General features: G+C 34.3%; 1 protein-coding gene across 1 annotated transcript in view; it reads right to left on the reverse strand.

Moving 5' to 3' along the window:
- Window positions 1–938: 938 nt before the first annotated feature.
- LOC108575982 overlaps window positions 939–12,931 on the reverse strand; it is an 81,753-nt gene continuing 69,760 nt past the window's right edge. The window contains exons 8-14 of the mRNA XM_017938922.1: window positions 11,647–11,827; window positions 9,493–9,623; window positions 9,261–9,409; window positions 5,889–6,068; window positions 5,532–5,636; window positions 3,185–3,385; window positions 939–1,100 (exon numbers count right to left, since the gene is read on the reverse strand). Of these exons, the coding sequence (XP_017794411.1) occupies window positions 939–1,100; window positions 3,185–3,385; window positions 5,532–5,636; window positions 5,889–6,068; window positions 9,261–9,409; window positions 9,493–9,623; window positions 11,647–11,827 (1,109 nt within the window). The remainder of the gene's footprint in view (window positions 1,101–3,184; window positions 3,386–5,531; window positions 5,637–5,888; window positions 6,069–9,260; window positions 9,410–9,492; window positions 9,624–11,646; window positions 11,828–12,931) is intronic.

The raw sequence follows: 12,931 nt of genomic DNA on the forward strand, positions 1-12,931 counted from the left end.
GAATCCAACAGGCAGTCTGTGTAACAAAACATTCGTGTTATGCTAGGTGATTGATTAACTGTAAATGTAAAAAAAAAAAGGAAAAGAAGGAAAATTACACTAACGTTCGTTCTAACAGTTAGAATTTTTCGGTATCCTTGAGAAAACAATGATTTTCTTTGTGTAAAATGGTTAAGCAGTTCTTAGAATATAACACCGTAGAAAGTATTTACATTTTGATTAACGTTAATTGTTGTATAAACGTTGCGTGCGCTTAAGCACGTTTTCTTTCTTTTTAAATTACCGTTCTGCTTTATTCTATTACTAGCGACCCTTAGTATTTTGTATCTCACAATCAACAATACGTGAAGTGTATAATTGAAACGATGAATGAGGCAGTAATCATTTGTATGTAAGTACTATATATATATTGATGTTCGGTCTATTAATAATTTATAATAAATTATAGAAGCGAGATTAAACAAGTCCATAAGTATCGTGATTCTCAGAACGTTTAATCGAATGTAATCACCATTGCTTAATTATTCTTTCCTTCGTTTAGCTTTACTTTATACCGGAAGTCTTGTATCGATAACACGTTTCGACGAACGTTTCCCTCGACGTGTACTAAATATAAGAGATTCGTCGTACCGGTATAATTTTCTGTGTCACAGTAGCACGTGCAATAAATTCTTCGATCTCTCGTTACTCTTTCATTTTCTCACGTCTTTCAAGTAATCGTATGCCTTAAAGCTTCTTCGTTTCAAAGTCTTCTACGTCCACCGGGTGCAAAAAAAAAAAAGAAATGGTTTTTAACGTAAACGGAGCATTTCACGCTTCGGAAATCAAACGGATAACGTGAAATCATGTCTCGAAGAGGTTTTTTATTCCTTATCCTCTTCCATCGGCTTTGATGCATTCGCTTGAAACTTCCTTTAGCCTTACGTGGCCCGTGGGTCTCACACGACATAAATTGGATCCTTGCATACCGATATCCTTGCTTCTTGTAGAATCCTTAACCTTGGCCCTAGGGGAACCCCCATTTTTTGCAACCTCTCTTCACTCAGGTAAGGAAGCTCCACCATTCCAACCTTTTCCTTCTCGAACGCATTTGCGTATTTCTGTAATAACATAGAATTTCTTTTATTCGTCGTTTCATTTGTAGGAAATTCTGCTGGATGTTATGGAAAATAAGCGAAACGTTGCAATGAATGACCAGTCTTACAAAGACAGCAGATAATTGAGCTGGAATTATTTGCAAGCACGTTTCGAAAGACATCCAGTTGGTATTAAAGTATTATTGTAAATATTGTTACTAATAATGCAAAAATATACAGGGTGAGTCGGTAAGAACTAACTTACCTCCTGCTGGTATCAAAAAACGGTTTAAATGAATTATGTAGCATTAGAAAGGGTGCATTAGAAGGATGCGACGAAATAGATTTTTTGATTTCAAGGTGACCTCAATTTTCTGCACGATCAATGCATATTCTTTGTTAGTTATATTCAGAGTAATCGGTAACGCTCTCTTCAGTTCATTGACTTTTTTCTCTCTCAACTGTTACTGTTACCAACGTGGTTTTGAGCTATGCTCTTCTCTATATTATAATTAAATATATTTAAAATAAAGTTATAGTTCTGTGCAATTCTGACATTCTTTTTAATGCTGCGTTGTAGCAGATGAAAAGACAAATTCAGCGACCTATAATAAGTTGACCTTGAAACTCGAACTGAGATAAAATATTTAGTATAAGTTGTACAAAAAGTATAACATAGAAGAAATCTAGTTGCATCCATCTGATCCCTAATTCCACCAGTAATTCATTCAAACCGTTTTTTGATACGAGCAAGAGATAACGAGTTATTTTAGATGTTAGTTCTTATCGACTCACTCTGTATATTTCGAACATTTCGTTGATGAAAGGTCTATTGGTGAATTAATTTATAATCGTTTATAAGTAGTTGCGATAACTATATGTAAGCAAAGTAATATGCAACAACTGTGTTACATATATACGAATATTAATATAATCGCAATACGGATTATAGTTTGTGAAAGTACAACTGAACTTTACATTGAATATACACAGCCGTTTATACGTATTAGGACAACTGTTACGTTCGTGCAGATTTGCGTTACATTTTGTCACCAGATTTAGTACCACATGTCGGTAAAGATGTACAATTCTTTTCAGGGTCTTAATAATTTTGTAATTGTTTTTGTTCGTTTCCTGTTCAGTAAGTGCCCTAATTTTTTTAAACGACAGTACACTTCAGATGAAATAAATTTACTTATACCTTCTTCTGCAAAATTTTGTAACTGTTACATTGTGAAATTTAAGATTTCATTGATGTTACTTGAGGGGTCTTCCTACTGCGACGGTTGAAAAAAGCTTAATTTTTCGGAAATTTAAAACAAAGCAAGTGCTACACGTATCCTTTTGAAAATTTGTACGTTCATTCTACCATCTTTCAAGAACACAAAAATATTTTTTATAAGTGAAAATATCCATTTGTTGTAAAATAGAACCATCGTGAAGAGAGCCTTGAAAAATGTCCTTCCCGATGGCTGTCATGATATCAAACGTTGTACTTATCCAAAATACAAAATACAGACATATTCTTAATCTGTAGACGCGTGGCTGTCGTCTGAATTAGAATATTAAAAAAATATTGAGAAATAAAGAAATGGCAAGGTTTCAAAGAAATTGCTTTCGAATTTAGCAAAAGAAACGATTACATTTTTCTTTACCTCAAAGACTGAATTTTGAAAATATTCGCAACAATTCTAGTTCAGACGATAAAGCAACATCTACTGAATATACCTGACAAATTTCGAGTGAATCGGACTTCTGGTTTTTTGGTAATTGTGTCAGCCAGTTTCAAAAATGCTGTTTAACTACAGTTTGAGGCTATACGAAACCGCTTCCTTTCAAGGCATGTATCTCTGCCAATTTTGAGAATTAAGCTTCAAAACTTCGTGGACATATTTTCGAGATGTGAAACTACAAGAAAATGCAAAAGAAAATTGATTTTTTTAACCCGTCACAGTAGGAAGACCCCTTAAATAGCGATTCGAGAAACTCACCAAAAGTGCTGCAGAGTGGTGCAATGAAATAGAGTTGCAGCAATCGATAGGGTTTATTCGACCAATTGGTACACGAACGCGGTTAAGAACACGGAAATGATAACTCGGATTACGTACTTCATACCCAAGTTCCCTGAGGAATAGTCGAATGAGAGGTGGTTCTGTGCCGAAGAATTTCGTGAGCTTCTTTACCCTCGAAGGATTCGAGAGGGCTGGTAATTCGGAGTCCTTGATCAGTGGTTGGGATTGCGACCTCACCATTGCCATGCTCGTTTGCGTCCTGAGTGCAGCAATCTCGCCCCTTATGTTCTCCATTTCCTGCGAATACCTGGTAGTGGTGAGTTTCGGAAATTCTGGCTCGTTTTCCGCTTATTTTACTCTTATGTATCCCCTTCACTCTGTTTTGGTCAACTGACCGTGAACTTTGTTAGCTTACTCGAAGATACACTGGACAAATTTGAATTTAAGCGAGGAATACTAATTTTCGATGTTTACTCACTTGTTTAAATTAACTTGCCGAAATAGCCTTGGTAAAGGAACAATGGCTAAGATTTAGTTATGAGCCGTTCACGGGCCAAAGTGGTTAAATCTACTTTTTGAGTTTTTTTTTTTTAATTTCAGTGCTAAAACATTTGATCGATGCTTATCTTTTTATATTTAAAATAAATTTTCTTAATAATTAGGCTTAACACCACTGAGTGACGATAATTTTTGTGATCGTTGTATGATAAATAATTCATTTCAGAAGCCAATGTTAATAACTTCATACTGCGAAGTTAATCGTTGTAATAATGTAATTCAAACGCTTGTAAGAATTTAGCTAAGTAATTTTCTAATGCAATATTAATATTAATATTTATATATGATGTACATAATTTCATCAATTTTCTCTACTTTTTGTTCTGTCGAGTTAACCGATTTGGCAAATGAGCTATTGTTCAGTTTTATTTAAAAAGGCGATGGTCTAACGAATTTAATTGTTTGTAAATTGAGTTAAATTGCTTTTAAAATTCAATTGTATGTTTTAACCCTATTTTTAGAAAATACGTTTGTAAAAAGCGTCAAGTATAAATACATATCAACATTTCGTGTATTTTTTAAAAACAAGCTATCGCTTAATGTTTATAAAATTAATTTATACTGTGCATGAAAATGAAAAAGGAATTTGAAAGTTTCAATTATTCAATTGAATTGTAAGAATATCTACCGAATGCGTTTAGATTACACAGGGTGTCCCGTAACGTTGGGACCACCCGGAAATTGGGGGTTGCTGGGGTGACCCTGAACAACTTTTTCCTTATCCAAAATGTAGTTTGAAGCTTCGTTTTCGAGTTATTAACGAAAAACACTGGCCAATCACAGCGCCCGTAGAGCCCGCGCTCAGGGGCGGAGAACAGAGGCTCATCCGCGCGCGATCGAACAAATGCGTACGCGTGACTTATCTACAAAACGTATTTTTTAAATTTTCATTACGTGCTCAGATATAAAAGTTGTAAAAACGACCTTCGCTATTTTCTTCGCGATTCCGACTAATTGCAGTTTTTTCAAAAATTTATACAAACGTCGGAATGACGGCTAAAAACCATTTCTCTAAGCCTTATAAAAATAGCGGTGCAAAGTGAAATTTTTTTGACAGCGATCGATAACCGAGAAGTCACGCGTACGCGTCGTTCACGATAGCGCGCTCTATTCGCCCGTCCCTGAGCGCTGGCTCTACGGGCGCTGTGATTGGCCAGTGTTTTTCGTTAATAACTCGAAAACGAAGCTTCAAACTACATTTTGGATAAGGAAAAAGTTGTTCAGGATCACCCCAGCAACCCCCCATTTCCGGGTGGTCCCAACTTTACGGGACACCCTGTATTTATTTTTTTCAAGACTTAATTGCAACGTAAAGAATTATGAAATTATTCCATATATTAGGAAGAGGTCAATATTTCAAACACTAATCACAAAATTTCCCGACATTTTCAAATGTTAGTGTAGATAAAAAGTGCGTCGAATTAAAAGTAAGATGCAAAGACGAATATTATTAATTAAGTTATAGAATACGAAGGAAGAAGCACTGAATAATTTATTCGCTATTTAAGCAATTACTATGATTAATATTATGATTTTTATGCTTTAATAAGGTTTTGTAACAATAACACTAAAGTTTCGAGTAACAAGAGTATTAACGTGTTGAATTAAATACAATCCAATAGGCTTTCAAATCAAGTAATTGATTTTTTATTATTTTAGTACAAGAAATGCACAATATACCTGGAATTTATATTCATTCTCAATACTAATTCATTGACGAATAGGTATAATATATCACCATTCAGCCATAAACAATTATAATTGACTATCAACATATAAGTAACTAACAAGGGATTACTTTCAGTGAAAAAAGCAAACAAAAAAATACAATCTAGGTGTATAGTTCATAAAAATTCACTTTCAAATGTTAACGAGATCCTCTCACCTGTATCATTAAGTGTTGCGTCCTCATTTCTGAACTTAAGTGCGCCACTGATCTGGCAAGTGTAACTACGTGAGATTCTAATCGTTGGAAACGTTTGTTAATACTCTGGAAAAGCAAGAAAAGAAAATCGAATCATTTACTGAAACACAACATACAGAAATCATCATCGTAAAACAAATTTATTATCGATGTTCTATTTCACGTAAAAATAGAACAACACATTTATTTATATTACAATTTTTCACAGACTGTCACATATTATTCGGTCATATATTTACTGTGAATTGAAGATACATCATCATTTGCTTTACGCTGAAGATTTCATCACGGTAACGAGAAAACAGCTTTCCCACTGACCTTGATATCTTTGGCTTTCTTCATCCTGTCGTCGATCGTGTGAGATCTACGTTTATCATGATGCCTTGTGACAGGCCTGGATGAGACGGATGATGTTGGTAACGACGACACAGAACCGTAACTGGCAAGGCCCCTGGCTTTTCGTCTTTTCTTCACACTTCCGCCGAGCAATTTCAATACCTAGTACCATCAATAACGCGACTTTATTACAGCTTTCCGCGACGGAGCCGTACATTTCATTTATATACATATGTAATTTAATGTTGCAATATTGTTTTCACACCGTCTGTTTATACATATTCATTAGTTATGTCAGAAATGATTGCTAGAACCTGCTATATTACAAATTTCTATATAAATATAATGGAACTTTGTTGTATGCGTTAGAACGAGCACGCTTTTAAAAATCATTCAGAATTAGATTTGCCAAATTTTTCAAGAATGTATGTTTGCGTTACTGTGAAAGCCTGAACTGCGGTAAATGTTAAGATTTCCGCGTAAATCTTAATATTTACCAACCAATGTCGGTATAAGTCTGAAATATTATGAAATCGATATTTATTTTCTGCTTTTACCAAAATTAACACATTTCCGTCGGACGACGAACATATGCGTCATTCAGGTATTCACTTGGATTCCGAATGACGCGAAATACGTCATTGAGATTTTCACATATCTGTCTGAAAGTAAATTTATAAAACGCTGTAAATGATCGAATTTCTTTTCAGAAATGCCGTGACAGATGTTTCACGAATTCTAATAATCGTATACGTTTTACGAAAAAGTAATTTACCACATTCTTGAAAATTTCTTTGAAAAATAATAATTAGTTGAAAAGTGACGATTGAAAGAAAAGACGCGAAATCACCCCGTGCACATGTTAAGCGCTGCTCTAAGAGCCCCGTCGCCAATGTGTTAATTGACAAATCTTAAGATTTACCTAGGCGCAGGCAGTCAGATTAGGTTGGGTTCAAAAATGTATATACAGTTGCGGTCATTTTTAGAACAGTATAACTTTTTTGAAATTGAACCAAATGATTCGAGAGTTTTTGAGAAGTCAGAAGGATTAGTTTACTATATGACGTGTACCAAAAATTTGAAGAAATTACAACTTTTAACTGTTTTAACTTATAGCACCGTTAACCGAATTCGATGAAATTTTTAAAATCGACCTTCACTGTATTCTTTCCCGATTTCAACCAATTGTAATTTTTTCAAAATTTCTGGTACATGTCATCTAGTAAACTAATCCTTCTAACTTCTCAAAAAAACTCAAGTCATTTGGTTCAATTTCAAAAAAGTTATACTGTTCCAAAAGTGACCGGAAATTAATGACCGCAAAGTGTGTGTAGTCTAACCCAAGCGTAGAGATATCCTCAGAAATTTAATTTATCTTCAATAGTTTGTGACTATAACGTCAGTCAATGTAACTGCATTTCTTAATAAATGCTAATAATATGTAATTTTGTCGGTTTACTACAAAAAACAACTCTTACCAGGTACCAGCAGTAGGTAAGTCTTAATTTAAACCAATACATATAAATCGGTAAAGGTCTGGAAACACAGATTGTTACGTTCAAATAGTAACTTTTACTGCGAGTTATTGGTAAATCTTAGGATTTGCCGGAAAAATCTAACATTCTCCGATATTCGGGCTTTTACAGTAACATATGTACGTGTTTATCAATGTTTCCTACTGAAAAGATGAAATGTAAATAGTAGTCTCTTTAAATAGTAAGTACTCTCAGTATGTACGTTTTCTGTGTAAAACACAGGAAGATATAAATTTAGATGTAGTTTCCTTACATAATATTTCGTAATGTACCATGTAATCAACAAACAAGGTGTATACAATTATACGTGAGAAAATGTTACTGAAACTATTGTTACCGCGAATGAAATTCACGAGAATAATAAGGTGTTGAGTAACAAATGTTGTGTTGTTAAGAAATTTTAGATAGTGGCAACAAAAAGTGACAGCTACGTGTTCGACGATTTTTAATTAAACTTTTTCTGATGGATCCAGAGGGGAAATAGGCAGATTCGTATCTGAGTATTTTATTCAATGCGTATTGTTTGTAAGCATATTTAATGGAAAAACTTTCGGTACTCTATATGTATCTGATTTTTGAATATAATTATGGAAGACGATAACGAACTGCATAGCGTTCTAGCCTGGTGACTCGAGGGTCTCTCGGTTGGTAGTAATTGCAATTTATCACTATTACAGTACTTTTTCAATGCTATCATTTATTATTTACTTGCTAAAGTATTATTTACGAAGCTGGCTTTATTATTCGATACCGAAGGAAGTATGAACACTAAACAAAAGTAAAAACAAAGGAATAGATATGTAAAAAAGATGTATATATCATGATTTTTTACATGATTTGGGAAGAAACTGAATTCACATCATAAGAATAGTTTCTTTTTTTATTTAAGCAATTCTAATCTCCATTGAGATTATTTTGTGTTAATAGTAAATAATTCGTGACATTTAAAAAACATTACAACGATTGATGTCAGTCAAGCTAGAATTAAAAAAACAAAAAACTACTGAAAACAACAGCTTCAGTTTGGAATTTAAACGTTTTTCGAGTTCTGAGACTGGAATGCTACTAAATTTGCCATCATCATTCTCCGTAATTATTACACAAAATTACGTACACGTATGTATACATGTAAAGAAAGAGCTATAAACATTATAACAACATTATTATTATTGCAGTTACACACTAATATTTAATTACAATTAATAAGTTTATACTTATAATATTAAATTACTCTTTCATAGATTTCACTCATTTGATCTTTTACATGATTCAATATACACTACCGGCCAAAAGTTTGGAATCACCTGCCAATTTACATTAACATTGAATCTGTTACTAATTCTTTATTGATTTGAAATTGATGTTGTGGAGATCAATAGCACCTTATCTTGAATGATAAAACATTCGTTAAAAAATTATTACGCACAAAAAGTTTGCAACGCACAGTGCTTCCAAACATTTGGCCGGTAGTGCACGTACTTTTGACAAGTACAACCCAGCAAAAATAATTTACTAACATTCCACGACTAAAAGTGTTAACAGCTGCAAACACATACTTGTATGCATGCATTTATCGGAAGTTTTAAACATTCCATACAACATTTCGCACAAAAGAAGAAAGTTTCCGATTCTTCCTTTTTCTAACAACTACTCTGAAATTCTGTAAAATTCTGTTCGTAACGTTTCACCTGATAACAACAAATAAAAACTGTATACTTATCATGTTCGTTATTCAACGAAATAAACGTAAGTAGATGTAATATCATTACATTCCTCTAAATAAATCGCATAATAAAATACTGCTTGTATCGTGTCTCACCTCGCTATACATATTTTCTAAACCCTCTAGCTGCTTCCTAATCGTTCTCGCGTCGTTCGTGCTTAAATCAGAGTCGCTTCTATCCAGCATCGAGTCTAAATCGAGCCCAGTCGTAGTGGAAGTTAAGTCAGCCGCTTCCACGCCGAAAACTAAATAAATGATTCGCGCTTATAGCCTCGGGGAGCAAGTAACAATCAACAGCAAAAGCAAAGGAAGATTGAAGGCTACTCACGATGAGAAAACTTCTTTGCAGCTTCTTTCTTGGAAGCGGAGGCACCGCGATGCTTCGAACTGCTCGAGAACCCTCTCTTCTCCATGGCCTTGCTGTAATCGCTGTAATTAGGTTTCGATCCGTATGGTAAGCTAAAAGGCCCACAAACATGCAACTGTTAAGATTACCGAGAGAGCCACGGGAAGATTTAATTACCGCAGAAGTGTGTAACAGAGTTTCTATCTGTAATAGATTGCATCCAAAGTACTACTAATTAGATCGTGACATTATAAGATATAAATCTATGATATAAATTAGAAGATTTGGAATTCTGTGTATACAGAGTTAACCGCGTAACTGTCGCCACGATTTTTTTAGCCACTTCCGACGATCTGACGATAACTTTGTTTCGAATAAAAGTTTTTCCCGTAAAAAGTCACTGTTGCAGCTGACGTTAACCCCTTAACATATGATTTCTTTTCCGACTATGCATGTAGACGTCAGCTATTTACTGCTTCAGTACTGTATCAGGTAACAAAAGCTGATCTATTGCAGATTACTTACATTCAGCAATCCTCAGTCTTACAAATTAAAACGAAAATTAGGATAAAAATTAATTTGTCTTACTGATATAACTATTTTTCTCACATCTTCACCAGAATCTCTGCCACGAGTCTGACTCGTTGCTATAAGTCAAGGGGTTAAGGCGAGTGCAACGACCTACTGTAGTATGACCTTGAAATCACCATGAATCTTGAAATGTCGGTTTAATCGAGGGAGATGTTATCACATAGATGTTACACATTTCACACTGGTGTGTTTGAGTAAGAAAAGAGGTTAATTATACGCACATTGTAAAAGGAGCATAAACAGTGTACAGATATAAATACAACTTGTGCAGTGTTGTAGGTGACTGATTTTTTTACGGAAAGACAACTTTTTGGAAATTTCTTATCTTGAAATTTGTAGCCGATTGAAAGCTGATCAACTTTATTGAAAACATTTTTTTGTGGCCTGAGAAATCGTGGACGCCCTGTATATACTAAGTTGTAACAAACGAAAGATTGCATTGATACGACGAGTATGTAAATGAATTCTGGTACATTTGCTTTTGTAAATTGATATTTTTTATTGTACATTTTGGAAATAAAATGCACGAATGTATTGCAAGAATTTCAGGAAGTGGTTGAAAAGAAAGGATAACGAACCAGAGCTTTGTGTAAATGAGAAAAGGTCATTCAACAGAAAACAGCATGAGTGATTTTGAAAATCGAAGAAATTTTCCAGTCGCTGCGTCGTTATGAAGAAAGGTACTTAGATGGCCTGCTTTAAGGAAGACACCTTGTATATCTGAAGATGCTCTTGAAATTTAAGGAAGACTGATTAAAAAATTGTTACGTAGCATTGACCAAAATATAAACAATTTACATGCTCTTACGTATCGAATAGTTTAAAACAGACTAGAGTTTAGTAAAGTAGTGTTAAAAAGGTGGGAAACGAAGCGAAGCTAATTTTATAATCGTTAGTTCAGTTACATACTCTACTAAAGCAATAATATTTAGTTAGTTATTACAATAATATTTCCAAACTATCTGTCACTGCGTTTTCGCGCTACTTTCTAAAACAGTACTGTGCGATTTTAACAGTGAAATAAGAACATTAACTACTTCATAACTGTTCGTCACGTTTTTCTTCAGAATTTTTAATAATTTCTCCAAATTATTTTGTTCACTTTCTTACAAAATATCGCTTCGTGGTATTTTTTCCTTGCGTGCCCTTCCAACTGCACCCATTTCGTTTAAATTTACCATATCATAAATAGCAGGTCGACAAAGCCTTCTTTATACGTTACAATATCACAGATTTTATTTTTGAATTGTCGGCCATCGGCAGCTTTTATAATGTAAAATAAACAAAACAGAAAGGAAGGAAAGGAGGGTGGTCTAGAAAATAAATAGACTCGAGGCTTCATTCTAGTTTCTCAATATGTTCGCTGTCCCTGAAAAGGTGTACCGGCCTGTCTACACTCAACAGTTTGATCGGTCGGTCTCTTTAGCACACCGATATCGGTGTTTCGATCTACGCGAAGGGTAGAAATAATCGGAAGTAGCCGAGGGCAGTGACCGGAACTGACATCGGTTACCAGACGAAAAGATCTGTTTGAAGCAACGTTACCTCGCTGAGTATCGATTTCTCGGTGTTCTGGGACTTTCATGGGGTGAAAGCGGCGGCAGGGGTGGCGTTACCGATGATACACTTTCAGATAGAGTAGAATGCGCCATCGCAGGGACATCTCTTGGCTCTAAAATACTCCTCAACTCTGATTCCACTATGTCCACCCACTCGGAGTCTTGCACTGTTCAAATACAGAAGAATTATTATTTCCATGTTTTTCACGCGCAACGAATATAAAAATTAATAATTCAACCCGAAAACATCTCATTTGCTTCCGTTTTATCACAAGAGAACGTATTTTTTATAACCTATTTTACGTTTCTTTGTTTCTGTTTGTTCGCAGGTAACGTGTATTTCCTGAGGATTATTTTAAAACAGTGAAAATACGTACTTGTTATTCTTTCTTTGTAGAACCTTCTTATTGGTTCGTATTTTAAATAGCCGGATATTTTCAATTTACTTTACGTAACTTTCTAATGAATTTTTATTATTACCAGGGATTATTTCTGAAAATTACTCCTGAGTGTAAAAGAAGCTTTAAATATTCACGGAAATGTACGTAAATTCCAAGTTTTCTACCTCCAAAAGAATAACACTGCTTTTGTTGCATTACAAATAAGATAATGCTAATTTAAATACTTTGCTTTTTATTTTCTTCTGCAGTTACTTTACTGTTCCGAAAGTGCTCTGCTTAATACCATAATAATACCATAATACGAAACATCGCAAGATAAAACGCCGTAATATAAAAACGAGACAATGAATTTGTAAAATTTCAAACAGTGGCACTTAAGAATGCTAAGAAATTAACAAACGAAATATGTATAACATTTAGATATTAAAATTGTGTCAATGACGTTTATTTAGTTAATATTATCTCCCTTGAGGTTTGTAAGTCAGATTTCTGGAACACATTACTAAAATATTCCTGCTAATTAAATTATACTTTTGTAACGGAAAGCAAATTGCTGTCTTAAGAAGTTTTATCGAAGTTTATATTGTTACTAATTTCCTTCAGTCACTAATTTCGTGCCTTTAGCAGTTTCTATTCACAGGAGCATGTCGCTCAAAAATTAATAAAACTGGTAAATCGTAATTTATTCACAAACATAACAAATGTTCGTATGATTCATTTTTACGAAATTTTCTTCCAAACATGTATTTAACCCTTTCGCGACGGTGGAACTAGCCATCGGTACGCCACTAACGAACGGGTCGTCGTGCCATTAGTGCACACCATACGCATTAAGAGTATCTCGCGTTTTTTCAAATCTTAGAGGATTTC

The sequence above is a fragment of the Habropoda laboriosa genome, unplaced genomic scaffold, assembly GCF_001263275.1.
Source record: "Habropoda laboriosa isolate 0110345459 unplaced genomic scaffold, ASM126327v1 scaffold337, whole genome shotgun sequence".
NCBI lineage: Eukaryota > Metazoa > Arthropoda > Insecta > Hymenoptera > Apidae > Habropoda > Habropoda laboriosa.